At 40.1% G+C, this 15138-nt stretch overlaps 1 protein-coding gene across 12 annotated transcripts in view; it reads right to left on the bottom strand.

Annotated features, from left to right (window-relative positions):
* GIGYF2 (GRB10 interacting GYF protein 2) overlaps nt 1–15138 on the bottom strand; it is a 130358-nt gene that overhangs the window by 3046 nt on the left and 112174 nt on the right. For 10 of the 12 annotated variants that reach the window (XR_002831661.1, XM_014463811.2, XM_014463783.2 and 7 more), the window contains 6 exons: nt 14098–14220; nt 11425–11643; nt 11089–11294; nt 9850–10004; nt 8178–8383; nt 4363–4510 (listed from right to left, as the gene is read on the bottom strand). Coding sequence is in view for 11 of the 12 variants with exons in the window: in XM_014463811.2 (XP_014319297.1) it covers nt 4363–4510; nt 8178–8383; nt 9850–10004; nt 11089–11294; nt 11425–11643; nt 14098–14220 (1057 nt within the window). In the remaining variant the exon portion in view is untranslated. Of the gene's footprint in view, nt 1–4362; nt 4511–7387; nt 7446–8177; nt 8384–9849; nt 10005–11088; nt 11295–11424; nt 11644–14097; nt 14221–15138 lie in introns of those variants that run through there. The other 2 variants (XM_023762462.1, XM_023762480.1) reach the window with 2 other exon arrangements.

Raw genomic sequence — 15138 nt, 5'->3', positions numbered from 1 at the left:
CTGAATAAGCAAAATGGAATTTGTTTTAGAATAGCAGAATTGTCCTGGACAGTGTTTCTCAATGGTTAGAGCATCAGCCCACTCACTAAAGGATCTCAAGTTCGATTTCTGATCAAGGGCATATACCTGGTTGCAGGTCAGGGTATGGGAGACAACCAATTGATGTGTCTCTCTCATTGATGTTTTTCTCCCTCCTTCCCTTCTACTCTCTCTAAAAAATGGAAAAATATTCTTGGGTGAGGATTAACAACAACAACAACAAAAATAGAATAACAGTACTAGCACTGAAGGCAGCAAGCAGTACTCACAAACACTACTGACATTTGAAAACCTAATGCCACCAGCCACATGTATGTAATTTTCGCATAAACTCCATAACCAGAGATTGATAAATAAAATTATTTACAAGGCCTCTTTGGAAGGAGTGACTCCCAAAAAGCTTTCAGTTTATCCACCCTAAATGAAATCCCAAACTGTTTCAGCTGCTATTTGAGTATCAAAAAGTAAACAAGTCATGCTCTCCAGTCTAAAAGCAGTTCTGTTAATATTATTTGAGTTTTCTGCCTCCTCCTTTTTGTTCCCAATGTTCAAGTTTTCAAATAAATACATTTTTTAAATGTACCAATAATAAACAAAAAATGCTCTACATAATAAAAACAGCTTAATTATATTACATTCTTGACTCAAAAATATCATGAATTGAAAACATAAGCATGTCTGTTTATTAACCAGGGAGGCTGTGGTACAAGCTGCTTACAGGGCTGAGTCTGGGAGAGTTAAGGACTCCAAACCCCAACCTGAGTTCTATCCATCAACTGTGTTCCCAAAGCCCACAAGACTTTCTCCCTTAAAAATAACGAAAGGCTTAGTGTTTGTATTTTTAAATAACGGTTTAATTAGGTAACTATAAACACCTAAACACGAAACAAGTCTAAGAAATGAGCTATTAATCTATTCTGAAGCAGGTTTTTCTTTGATGTCACATATATCTCAAGAACAGATGAAATGTGATAAAAACAATAATTAACTACAGGCAATAAAAGTGAAAATTTAATAACACAAACTAAATTACTTTTTAACCATAAAAAGACAGGAAGGGAGAATAAGCCTGCGGCAAAAAAAGTTATTTATTTATTGCCATAATATGCTGATTACAAGGCTTTTCTCAGACATGGTCTATGGTCTCATTTACTTGCCATAGAAAACCAGTAAGGTGGGCATTTTCCCCATTTGATAAAAAGGAAAGCTCTGGGACACCAGGACACCCACGGCAATGCAAACGAGGATTTAAGCCCAGGATGCCTAGCTCTAAAGACACATTCCCTTAGGTTTAGAACAGGCTGCCTCTCACTCACACAATTTCTTTAAGGTTTGAGAGCCTGTTTTTATTTTATTTTTTTAAATATATTTTTATTGATTCCAGAGAAGAAGGGAGAGGGAGAGACAGATAGAAACATCAATGATGAGAGAGAATCACTGGCTGCCTCCTGCACACCCCCACACAGGGGTTCGCACCCACAACCCAGGCATATGCCCTGGCCACAAATCGAACCATGACCTCTGGTTCATAAGTTGAACATTCAACCACTGAGCCACATTGGCTGAGTTGAGACCCTGTTTTTATAAGGAGAGGTAACTGGGTAACTGTGTGTGTTTAAATTGCACGGGTTCACTTACTTATAGGTGGATTTTTTTTCCCCCCACTAAGTATGCAGTTGGCCCTTCGTATCCCAGGATATCACATTTATGAATTCAGACAACCTCGGTGGAAAACAGTATTTTTGACTGGAAATTGGGAATCAGTGGATGCGGAGGGCAGACTGTATATACACTGTTCTACGGCATTTTATATAAGGAACTTGAGAATCCTCAGATTTTGGTATCCGCACCAGTCCTGGAACCAATCCTCCACAGATGCAAGGGACGACTGAAGTTAAGTTTTGGGGAAGTAAAAAATTATACTCAGACTTGTGATTGTGCAGGAGGTCTATGCCCCTAACCCATGTTATTCAAGGGTCAACTGTATTTGTAATATCTAAGCACAGGATGCTGGCTCACAATGGCAGCTTGTAGACAATGGAAGATATTAAAATGAGACTGGGCACCCTTCTGAGGGTTTGTTTTAGAAGCATGGCTCTCTTTTGATCTATTTTTTCAATGGATACTTTTGGATCAAATTAAAGCCTGTTTCCTACTCTGTGCGTGGGAAACCTGTAACTGGCAGGTATTTATTAATTTTCTTAATCTGTAAATCAATAAGGCATATATAAATTAAAACAATAATATGTGAAAGTGAGTAGGTAAAGGGCAGAAATTAGTAATTATCAAAAGAATTTCCAGAAGGAGGTTCAGCTGAAAAGAAATTTTCATAAAATGGCCTAAGAGACTACCCAAGTGAGTTTCCTTAATACTTGGATTTTTTTTCTTCCCCTTTAACATATACAGATTCCTTAAACTCTATTTTAAAATGACCTCTCATTCCCCTAAAGGGAGATTTTAAGTCCCATTTTTTTCTTACATCTGTAATAGGAGATGGGGTCAGATCAAATACTTAACCCAATACTTAAGCCTCATTTTCAAAGGAATCTTTTTCCTGACAGCCTAGCCTTTAAATAGCATGGGATTCTGAGCTAGAACCCACAACCAGACTTTTAGAAACACTTTTAAATTTATATTCATCTATTTCTGTCAAAACTAGATAAAATTTTGGTCTATTCTACCCAGCCTTAATATAAACTTTCAAGACAGGCAGAAAGAACAGAATTTCACCAGATCTCCATGCTCCCAAAGCCAGCGTTCAGGTATTAACTCCAAATGGCAATGCTCAAAGTAAAGTTTTTGTTCCTAACATTTGCTTTCTCGAGGGCAGGAAACCTCTGGAGGAAAGTGGATTCTGTCCAAGGCAGAGTGGGGTTGTAACTTCCCTCTTGCTGTGCTATTAGCTCTCTCATGCGGGTCTCTCCATTGGAGTCTCACAGCCATTTCCCACTCAACTCATCCAACACTTAAACGCCCTATCATTTCCCCTAAAGCTCACTCCACTTCACTGTGCTTGCTTATCATTTTAGCAAAAGCCAACACTATCCTTCCTGCTGCTGCCAAACCTTCCCAGAATTTGGCCAGCCAATTCTATCCCCTAGGATTCCTAGCTCTAAAGCCCACATTCTCTTAGGTTCAGAACAATAGGCTGCCTCTCACTCACATAATTTCTTTAAAGTTTGAGATCCTTAAAATTCCTCAAATCCATCTTCCATTCCAAAATCCTACTCACCTGGTCTATACTGCAGCCTCCTAACCAAGCCAACATCCCAAACCATTCTATTCTAGACAGCGTGATTTATAATAGCCTATTTTACACTCATAAATGAATAATAATTTTATCGTTGTATGTAGGCTGTTAGGCCAATTTAAGGAACACTAGCAGCCCATCAGCTTTGCCTATGCTTTTTATTACCCCAGAAACACCATTCCCCATCCTTCCTGCTAGTCTTTCAAAGTCCCAATTCAAGTGTCACCTTTTCCATGAAGCTGCCTTGTGTGAAGACACTGGTCTTCACTGCAGGACAAGAACAGCTGTTGCTAACACAGAAGAGTGGAAAGAAAACAGGTCTGCTCTGCAATCCCAGCCCATGCTGACAGCTGGGTGACTGGGATATGTTCTGAATCCTCTAGGCTGGGGTTTACTCATTGGGAAAACTGGAACATCACCTCATAAAGCAATCATTCTGAGAATCACATGATACACATGATCAACCAACACTGGCTCTTTTCTCTGAACACCTGATTGGATTTATGGTCAGTTTCCACACATATCAGCATTTAAGTTTGTAAATAACTTTTACTATTCTCCATTATCATTATTTCCAAATAAATGAAAGGGCCTTCTAGGAAAATTAATATTAAATATGAAACAGGCTTTAAAGTATAAAGCACCATAGAATCTAGTCCCTATGGCACATGAGGCACGGCTCTTGCGTTGAGACACCCAGTAAATATTTACTACTTACTTTGAACTGGTTAAAAAAATTAATTTGGCCGAAACCGGTTTGGCTCAGTGGATAGAGCGTCGGCCTGCGGACTGAAAGGTCCCAGGTTCGATTCCGGTCAAGGGCATGTACCTGGGTTGCGGGCACATCCCCAGTGGGAGGTGTGCAGGAGGCAGCTGATGGATGTTTCTCTCTCATCGATGTTTCTAACTCTCTATCTCTTTCCCTTCCTCTCTGTAAAAATTCAATAAAATATATTTTAAAAAAAATTAATTTGGTAGAAGAATTATTTCCCTTCATGAAAAACATCCTACCACAGAACTGCTTAGCCTGCTATTCCCCCAATACCCAGCCGAGACTTAAGACCTGTGCTCACCTAATAAACTGGGATCTGCTCGGACCATCTTCTGTTTTTTCTTCTTCTTGCCACTCTGTACGGCCTCAAAATTGGATTGTTGGTTGTTGCTTTGATTGGTCTGAAATACTGAATGGAGTGCACTGTGGTTCATCCCCCACACGGAGTCCTGTGAAACAAGATGGCACAAGTGAAGTTACACAATGCATGTAGGCTTGGCCCACCCTCAGAGAATGGTTGATTTGCCCTACCTCACCTTGTCAACTACGAGTTTCAAACAAAAAGTCTACCTCAGATTCTGGTAATTATGAACCCGAGTAATCCACTGAGCCACCCTTCTCCTTCATTTAGATTTGGACATCCCATTTAAGCGCTATGCCTCCACAAAGCCTATTGTGGTAACTCCAGGTGTCACCCTGCTATGACAGCATAGCGTTCAAAACCTCTCAGGTCTACACGGAGTCTGTACAATCCACTAGGAAATTCAATATACAGCAAATGAAATCACCAACAGACCTCTGACTTTGGCAATTTACACCCCTAACATACCCAAAGCGGAAGGTTCCTTTGTTCTCTGGGCCCCTAGACAGAGAGAACAGGCTGCAAACCAACTGGTACCATCATATCAAATAAAGTAAATGCCCTGTACTTTATTCCTATTGACAATCCCAGAAGGGGTCTAGTCTTAAAACATTATCCATACTTCTACCAACTGGTTCAACTATGAAATGATCTACCAGATAATTCACACTTGCTTGTTGCACTTATTAGAGCAATTTATTCAAAACTGGGATCAAGCCCTGGTTGGTGTGGCTTAGTGCTTAGAGCATCGGCCTGCACACTGAAGGGTCTCGAGTTTGATTCCCGGTTAAGGGCACACACCTGGGTTGTAGGTTCAATCCAGGCTCCATGGGGGAGTGTGCATGAGGCAGCCAATCAATGTCTCTCTCTCACGTCAACCAATCTCTCTCTCTTTCTTCCTCTCTCCCTAAAACTCAATGGAAAAAATGTCCTCAGGTGAGAATTAACAAAACAAACAAACAAAACAAAAAACACTGAGATAAAGATTTAGTGAGCTAGCTGAAGGCAGGGTGGGTGGAGAAAGCCCTGTGGAAGGATGAGCCTGGATGCACATGCCCTGGACCTTTGCCTTCCTATTTCAGCAGAGTCAGCCACTTTACAAATGCAAAGGACCGTCTGCATTGCTATAGAATGTCTTCTCTTCTGATTCCTCAAAATATTTTTCCTAGTGCTGTTCCTATTTACATCTTTTCACTTTTCCTTCAGTTGAGCCCTATCAGCCCTCTACTCAAATGGATTTCAAATGCCCTGTACTTCACTATATCTTACATGTTCCCAGAAGTGACCTATAAAACAAACATTATCTCTAGTAAAAGAATTATGTGAGTAAAGAATATGAATATTCTTAAGCCTCTCCCTTAATTATGCCAGTTAGTCTTTCAAAAAACTTGTATCCTCATTATTTATGGATTCCACATTTATAAATTCACTACAATAGTCCGCCCTTATCCATGGTTTTGTCTTCCTTGGTTTCAGCAATCACAGTCCAAAAATATGAAATGGAAAATTCCAAAAATAAACAATTCATGAGTTTTAAATTGTGCACTGTTCTGAGTAGCATGATGAAATTTTGCACCACCCCACTCAGTGCTGCCCTGGACATGAATCATCCCTTTGTCCAGCATCTCCATGCTGTCTGTGTACTTGCTACCTGCCCATTAGACATTTAGTAGCTACCTTGGTATCAGATCTGTTATCAAAGAGCCAAAGACACCACATTCACATAACTTTTATCCTATCTAATAATAGACAAACATGGTAATTGACCATACCTTCGCTACACCTCCCACTGGCTAATCAGCGTGATATGCAAATTAGCCGCCAACAAAGATGGCAGCTAATTTGCATACTGCAGGCAGGGCAGGCCAGTTCGAGCCGCCATCCGGGCCCCCGTGTGCCGCCTAAGCCCGGCCCCCAGCTGGGACCCCCGTGTGTGGCCCTGGGCGGCGGGACCCTGGGGCCGTGATCGTGATTGTAAACTGGGCCGCAGGCAAGGTGGCACCCCGGGACCCAGGAGCTGCCTTGCCTACAGCCCGTGATAGTGATCGGAAAGCTGGGCTGCAGGCGAGGCGGCACCCCAGGACCCAGGAGCCACCCTGCCTGCGGCCCGTGATGGTGATCGTGATCGGAAAGCCGGGCGCAGGCAAGGCGGCACCCCGGGACCTAGGAGCCCGTTGGTGAGGTCTGCAGGTGAAGCAGCGATAAAGCTATGAGGGGAAGGTGGGGGGCGGAAGGAGCTACAGGAGCAGCTCTGGCCGGAGACTGAAGACTCCCGCTGGAACGAGGAGCAAAGACTGAAGGCTCCAGCCGCAGCGAAGACTATGTCCAGAGCGAAGATGGAAGGCGGTGGCCAGAGTGAAGGTCTGGGTCCCGGGTGCCAGAGGAAAACTGGTGCTGGCAGCCAGGGGAAAGAAGGCCTATTGCACAAATCTTCATGCAATGGGCCTTTAGTTATAGTATATTGTTATAATTGTTCTATTTTATTACTGTTGTTAATCATTTATTTGCCTATTTTATAAATTAAACTTCATCATAGGTATGTATGTACAGGAAAAAACATAGTATATATAGGGTTCAGTACTACCTACAATTTCAGGCATCTATTGAGGGTCTTACAACATATCCCCCGTGGATAAGGGGGGGGGACTACTGTCCTTACTGTAATTTATTTGTAACCCTTAAATCAATATCAGCAGTGCTTTTGTGGTCATTCTGGACATGTACATGTCAGAGCAGTGAAAAGTCTGAGTTGCTCGAGGCACACATTCGCAGTTGAGGTAGATCAGAGCAATACTCTGCCTTCTTATCTCAGCTCTCATACTGTAAACAAGCATCTTTTTCAGCCTATTTAGTGTCATGTTTTCCACATTTTTGTCCTTTTTTGTTGGTGATTTCATTGTTTAAAATAGCCCCCAAGTGTTAAGTGCTGTCTAGTGTTCCTAAGCACAAGGAGGCTGTTACCTGCCTTATGGAAAATATGTGTTAGATAAGCTTCATTCAGGCATGAGTTAAGAGTGTGCTGGCTGTGAGTTCAATATTAAGGAATCAACAATAGAGGGGTAGGAAAAAGTTGTACAAATAAGTAATACAATAATAAGAATATAAGAATAACCTTTTCACATCCACAACTGTAAACCTACTTTTGCCCACCCCTTTATATTAAATAAAGCATCTTGAAACAGAAACTCACATAAAATAAGGTTACATACTGATCAGCTGACAAAAATGTTGTGACCACAGGTTCGCAAAAAGCTAACCCTCTATTTCCCCTAGGAACAATGATTCAGTATTCACTAATTCAGTATTGGCAGCAACTTCACAGAACACACTACTATCAATAACAAGAACTGATTGTACCTTTAACATCCCCACCAAAAACATAGGAAATTGTCAGTACTGGGTTAAGTGGTTCCTGAGCACTGGAGATTTAACATTTGTAGATTTTAACTGTTCTAAACCAAATTTATGGGACTGTGACAAGTTGAAATTTGCAATTTGACTGAGGCACGTATATGAACCAATAATAATGGTTCTGGTAGTGTGCCTAACAGCGAATGAATGGTTATATTTGCTATCTGAGAAATTCATCAAGATCTCTGGATATGTAATTTAAAAATATCAAATCTACCACAGCTTTGATCATTTGACATACAAAAATGGTATCCTTGTTTTACTTTTCATCTCTCTGGCTGTTCAGAATTTCAAGGTATGAATAAATGCTCAGGCACGGGGCTGCACTCCCTGCCACCTCCTACCTGCTGTGGTGGCTGCTGCTGCTGCTGCTGCTGTGGCTGCTGCTGCTGCTGCTGCTGCCGCTGGCTGGCTTTCTGTTTGGCACGACGCTCGAGGAACTGCTTGGCAAACTCCTTGGCCTCAGAGGTGTCTCCTAAATAGGCCCTAATATAATCATGGACCTCATAAGGAGATTCTACTTCTTTCAGGAAAGAAACAAATGTGGGAACTGCAACATGAAAGGGGAAAAGATGTAAAGAGTAATAATGAAATATCACATAACAAAAAATCAGCTTCAGTTTTTAATATATTGTCAACTCAACCCAGACACTGATGACGGAAACTTAAAAGGTACATAGCTATTGTATTAAATAGTCCTTAATCTACTTTAGAAATTAAAAAACAACAATATCATTGCAGTATCTCAAATTATCTGAAATAGACTAGAGTCAAATAAAGACATATCACACATGCTTAGTTTTACTAAACGTTATGTCAATTGAAACAACTGCTTGCCTAAGACTGAAGTCATCTGGGTATTCATTTTTTTTAAATTCAAATAATACTTATTAAGTGCCATGATATGTACCAGACACCTCGACAGATACTAAAGATACAGCCATCACCTCCTTTCACGTCACTGAGATGTCATATGTTTAGAGAGAAACCAAGCATTGTAGTGTAGGAGAAAAGCACAAGTGTCAGAGTTACACAGACATGGGTTTAAAACTTGCTGGCTGTGTGACCTTGATGAGCGTCTTAACCATTCTGAGCCTCTGTTTCCTAATTTATAAAATGTAGGTAACATCATCTACATTGTAAAGGGAGCTTATAAAATTGCTGCAAAAATTAAATAATTGAGATAACATACGTTAACCCCGAGAGAGTGCCTAGCACATCGTAGGTGCTTAATGGATGGTAGCCATTACTATTATTTACTACTTTTCTTTTCTGGCTCTTTTAGAACATTAGATATTATTACAATGTTGAAAAGACCCATTCAGTCCCTTTAATGCTATGTTTTTAAAGATCCTTGGTTTTAGATAAGACACATCAGAGGTGGACTGGTTTAACGTGGTCTAGTAACTATGGGAATTCCCAACACCAAGCTGACCAGTCTCTGTTCAAACATTTGTGGGTGAGGGAGAGACTCACTTCTACATAAGGCAGAAAATTCTCTTTGTGAACAGCTAACAATTAGCAAGTTTTTCTTCAAATTGTCCTGAAACCTTTTCACTTCCACATACTGGCCCTAGTTTTATGCTATACAAAATTAAGTCTACTTACTCTGTCACACAATTCCCATCCCACCCCCAAGGCAGGAAGGGAAGAGCTCAAACATCACCTCAACCTCTTCTTGCCCAGGTTGACCTTTGTCCTCACCACAACAGTTACTTTCCTTCATACTTGCCCAGTTGGCACTGTCCTTCATAAAATGATCAGTAAGGAACTATGACCACTTCTGTCTTATACACCATAAGACAGCCAGAGATAGCATTTACTTTTTGGCAACCTCTGATAATCTATTTGAGCACAGTATTATAGGGCTTCTGTCACAAGTTATATACGATTAAAGAGCCACGTTTTTATGGCAGGTGCAGGACTTGACCTCCATTAGATCATTCCAGTTTGCCAACCTCTTTGTGGGTCCTGCTCTGCCATCCCACATGCTAGGTTTCCCTCCCCAATTCTTACCATCCAAGTTATTTGCCGTATTAAGGGCATGAAGCATCTGTTCACACCATTGGGTAAATCCATCTTGGGCTTTATTTACTCCCTGAAAGAGCTTCAGCAACTTTTCTTCTTCTTCTACTTTCTTATTCTGCCGGTTAGACACACCTACAGATTTACTAAAGCAAAACAATAGGGCAATATTATATTCCCAGAAACTGTTACTATATGATTATACTACAACACCATAAATAATGTTTTGGCAACACTGGATGGCTATCCAATAATCCAATGCTTGGCTCCAAAAATTCAAATATTTGGATTTGGGGTAGGATAGGGTTTACTCAATACCCCTTTAAAATCTAGTCTCAGCAAATACATTCTAGTTTGTGAATATAGGGCTTCTTTTCAGAGAAATGATTCAATTCTTCCTATGTGTGCTCTGTTAATTCTTTAAATTTCGCTAAGCCTCAGGTTTCTCATCTGTAAAATGATACTAATATTTCTTTGGGTTATCAAAGGGAATAAAGATATTGCACACAAAGGTCTAAAAGCACAGTCCTCTATGAGCTGGCAGATATTTAGCATCCTATTCGTAATTTATTAGGCCCTCAATTGAGAAGAAACAATCTGACAACACTACCATTTATTAAGTAGCTGCTATGTGCCAGGCACCTTACTAACTACTTCACATGTATTCATTTAATCTTAACAACTATACCCATGAAGTTATTCTTATCTTCATTTTACAGATGAGGGAACTGAGGCTCAAGGTCACACAGCTAAGTGCTAGTGCTGGGATTTCAGTTCATGTTTCACTTAACACTAAAACCCATGCTCATTCAACAACACTGTATATTGAGGAAAGAAAGATGAAGGTGAGAGATAACTAACATCATAAAAATAAACAGGTTTAAGGCCATTACAGAAGTGCTTATTATACTTATTTTAGTATAAGTAACTTAAAAATATATATTTAGAAAAAAACATTAAGATCTAGAGAATATCTTGGAAAAATGTTCAACAACAAAAATATAATATACCTAATATTTACTAAGTGGTTACCATGTGACAGGCAATGGACTAAGTGCCCAGCAGTAGGAGCCCCTAGGTCACCAAACTATGACCTCATGTGCTTAGACACAGATGAAAATAAGCAGAACCTAAATAACTACCTTTCTCTGCCCACCCAATATCCCAATTCCCAAGCGTCCCTTCCCCCAACCCATCAAGGAGTATAGGTTTGATCATTTTGAGCCCTACCTGAGACTGGCGTTATTTTTGTTTTTATTTGTTGAGTTCCTAGGTCCCACCTCTTTCACTGCATCATCCCAGAATCCCATGTTGGAGTTTTTAGTGTCAGCATTACTCCAGATACTACTAACTAGGTCAGATGACCACTGGTTGGAAGGACCGGTATTTATAGAGCCCCAAACAGAATTCCCAATGCTGGTGTGCAGGTTGGAATGCTGTTAAAGAAAAAGAGACAAATGATTACAGTTAACAATATGAAAAAAGATAAAAAGAGTACACAAAAGCCAGAAAAGAGAAACTCACAACACCCATCCTCAGAATGACAGCTCGGGAAAATGAACCCACCGTACTATTCCGGGCTCTGTTTGGTTGCTGGTGTTGCTGCTGCTGCTGCTGCTTCTGCATTTGCCTGGCTTCCTCCTGTTGTATCTCCAGGAGCGACTTGGTGGTGCCTGCGGGTTTGCTGACATTCCCCCAGCCTGAGAGTTTCTGCTGCTGCTGCTGTTGCTGCTGCTGCTGTTGCTGCAGAGCCTTCATCAGCTCCCTCTGCTGGCGCCTCTGTTGCTGCACAGAAATGGAAGCCAGCTCAAGATTCCAGTTTCAAAAATAATTGTTACACATGCCCAGTATACTAACTGGAGTGCAAATATATAGTAGCGATACCAAATTAAACATCTGACTGCTAAAGCTACTAAGAGGAAATAAGAAGATCAAATGCAGAATTACTTCTTAAAAATTAAGTAGGGCTTCTGGTTAAGCATAGAAATGAAACACATGCTTATTTCCTAAAGCCCTACCAAAATGACAGAAAAAAAATTTTAAAGTACAAACCATAAGGACAAAGAAAACAGAATCAACTAAAAAGCTGGAAAGCAGATAAACAATGATAGCCAATGTAAAAGACCCAATAAGTTGAAAATTAAGTAAAGGAAGCTCAGAAATGAGTTAATTCATACAGAAAGCTTGGGATAGAGGCATGGAGATCTCAAACAGAGGAAGACTGGCTGAAGGTCTATAAAAAGCAGTAGTGAGACTCCAGACTACCTGCCCCACCCCACCCAATACAACTGGGCAGCTCTCTCTCCTTCTCCCTTCTTCTCTAAAATCAATTTTAAAAAAGAAACAAAAGAAAAGAAAAACAGAATAGCTGCACATCAAGCCCTGAGCATCCAGATTTGAATAGACTGGAGGGTCCTGAAAAGGCTACCTCCCAGGAAAGAATAAAATAAAATTATCTTAGGCCTCCCTACATGAGAAATATCTATTGAGGAGCATTTCATATCTTTTAAAAAGTAAACAAAGATTTATGGTTCAAAGAAAATATAAATGAAGCAATGCCTAACTTGTGATAAAAAGATGACCAAGACCTGTGATTCTCTGATAACTACTATTATTTTTCATTCAGCAGAGACCAAAATTATGGAACAATTTCTAGCCTTAAAAGTTGATGATATACTCTGCTATGTATCCATTTGTTGATAAGCTTTTTAAAATTTTATTTATTTTTTATTGATTTCAGGGAGGAAGGGAGAGGAAGAGATAGACAGAAACATTGATGAGGGAGAATCATTGACTGGCTGCCTCCTGCACACCCCACACTGGGGATCGAGCCTGCAACCCAGGCATGTGCCCTTGGCCGGAATCGAACCTGGCACCCTTCAATCCACAGGCTGACACTCTCTCCACTGAGCCAAACCGGCTAGGGCTGTTGATAAGCTTTTTAAAAAAAGAAATGATTTCAGGGTAAGTTCAGTCTTTCTCTATCTGAAGAGGGTGGGAAATAAGGTAATTTTAAAGATGAAATACTTTAACCCATTTGATGAGGTCAAGCACACTACATGGTGAATATGTAGAGACAACTCCCACTTCTCTTTGTGCACCCGTGGCCTTCAGTAAATGATACTACTCAGCTCTAAAATGACAGCTTGCATTGTAACAAACTGACTACTCTGCCTTCAATCATATCCACATACACACTTTTTTTAAGACTCTGTACTTTATGCTACCTTTTCAGAGGCCTTTCCAGATTGCACTAGCTAAAATTAGACAACCAATCACTACCATTAACAACTTTTATTGTCATCTCCTCTCAATTAGAGGGTAAGCTTTATAAAAAGCGGAGAATTTTGGCCCTACCCAGTTTGGCTCAGTGGATAGAGCATCAGCTTCGATTCCAGTCAAGGGCACATGCCTGAGTTGTGGCTCGATCCCCAGTAGAGGGCATGCGGAGGCAGCCGATCAATGATTCTCTCTCATCATTGATGTTTCTCTCTCTCTCTCCCTCTCCCTCCCTCTCTGAAATCAATAAAAATATAAAATAAAATAAAAGCAAAGAATTTTGCCTGTTTTGGATTCAGCTATAATCTTAGACTCTAACTATAACTGAGTAGGTACTCAGCAAATATGGGAGGGATGGATGAATATATGGCATATTGAACCAAACCATTTTACTTACTCATTTTCTCATATAAAGAACTGTATCCCTCCCCTCCATTTCTTCTTTCATTCTTTTATATCCTTACTATCCTAAAGATATCAACTTACAACTACTACGGGATACAGACTTACAAGCAGAGACTTAATTTCTCATATTGGCATATTTTATGGTTTTCTAGGAAAGTAAAAAACCCAACACCCTACAGAAGAATGTATTCTGCATTCTAAAATTCAAATTTACAACTGGATATCTGCATAGAACTCACAATTCTGAAACACCATGAGTTATTCTCTTAAGAACTACATTAAAATAATTAAGATTGGAGCTCCAGTGGCGCAATCGGTTAGCGCGCGGTACTTATAAAATAATTAAGATAACTGGATATTTGTTATCCAATCTTAGTTATTCTTATTAGATCCTTATTTGCTAGAATGACCAAATTGTAAGCTAAGGAGTTTAAAAATTACATGCAATTCAGACACACAGCAATCTGACAATAATAATTATCTTCACTAATCCAGAATCACACTAGCTAATCTGTAACACTGTTGGACTGGACCACATTTACTTTTGAAATTTACCTCTTCCCGAAGTTGCCGTTCTCGTTCCTCTTCCAGTTTTTGGATTTCAGCCAATGACAACGTTGCCTGGGACTGACATGCTGTTGTATTGGACTGCTGACCCCACGTTGAAGAAGAGGGAAGCTAACAGAAAAGGAAAGCAGAATAGTGCATGAGGAAATGTGGACAGGAAACAGGCACTAATGTATCATGTACAAACAGAACATTCAGACTCCCCGTGCAATACTTTTACACACTATTCTCCAAGTTGGTTTCTTTTAAATTTTCTGTCACTACTCTAAACGTAAGGTTATTTCAAAACAACTTAAAATATATACAATACACTTTTATTTGCTCTACCATTTGGGGATTGCCAATTTGTTATGTCTAGCATTGACATATACAGCAATATACAGACATAAAGGGAAACAAATAAACAAAGGTAACACTAAATTTTTAATCCAAGGAGGCAATTAGAGCATGATGTGCGACTTTCCAGTGAAAGGGGTAAGGTCAGATTTCTGCAGGGAGAGCTGAAGTGGACAGCTAATGGAAGACACCAGGCATAGTTTTCAGTCTTTTATGAAAGTCATTATTAACCAAACTGTAGCTTCTAGTCCTGAGCACCAAACAGCTTTTAATCAATAACTCTATTTTCCTATCCCTTAAAATTATGGACTAAAATAGAGTGTAAATATCTGGGTTCTAAATACCTTAGCATTCTCAAAAGCATGATTATTGCCCAGCCAGAGTGGTTCAATTGGTTGAGTGTTGTCCCATGCACTGAAAGATTGCCAGTTTGATTCCCGTCAGGGCACATACCTGGGTAGCAGGTTTGATCCCCACTCAGGGAGTGTACAGAAGGCAACCGGTCAATGTTTCTCTCTCACATCAATGTCTGTCTCTGTCTCTCTGTCTCCCCCTTCCTCTCTCTAAGCATGTCCTCAAATGAAGATTAAAAAAGAAAAAAAGTCTGATTATTCTAAGAGAATCCCTTGGTCTCCTAGGCAATAAAATTATGCATTCAAATTGAGAGACATCTTATGGTCTTAAAAATAAAAT

The sequence above is a fragment of the Myotis lucifugus genome, unplaced genomic scaffold, assembly GCF_000147115.1.
Source record: "Myotis lucifugus unplaced genomic scaffold, Myoluc2.0 scaffold_3, whole genome shotgun sequence".
In the NCBI taxonomy this organism is placed as follows: Eukaryota; Metazoa; Chordata; class Mammalia; order Chiroptera; family Vespertilionidae; genus Myotis; species Myotis lucifugus.
Note: the sequence above shows the minus strand (reverse complement) of the source record. Positions and strands in the feature narration are given on the sequence as shown.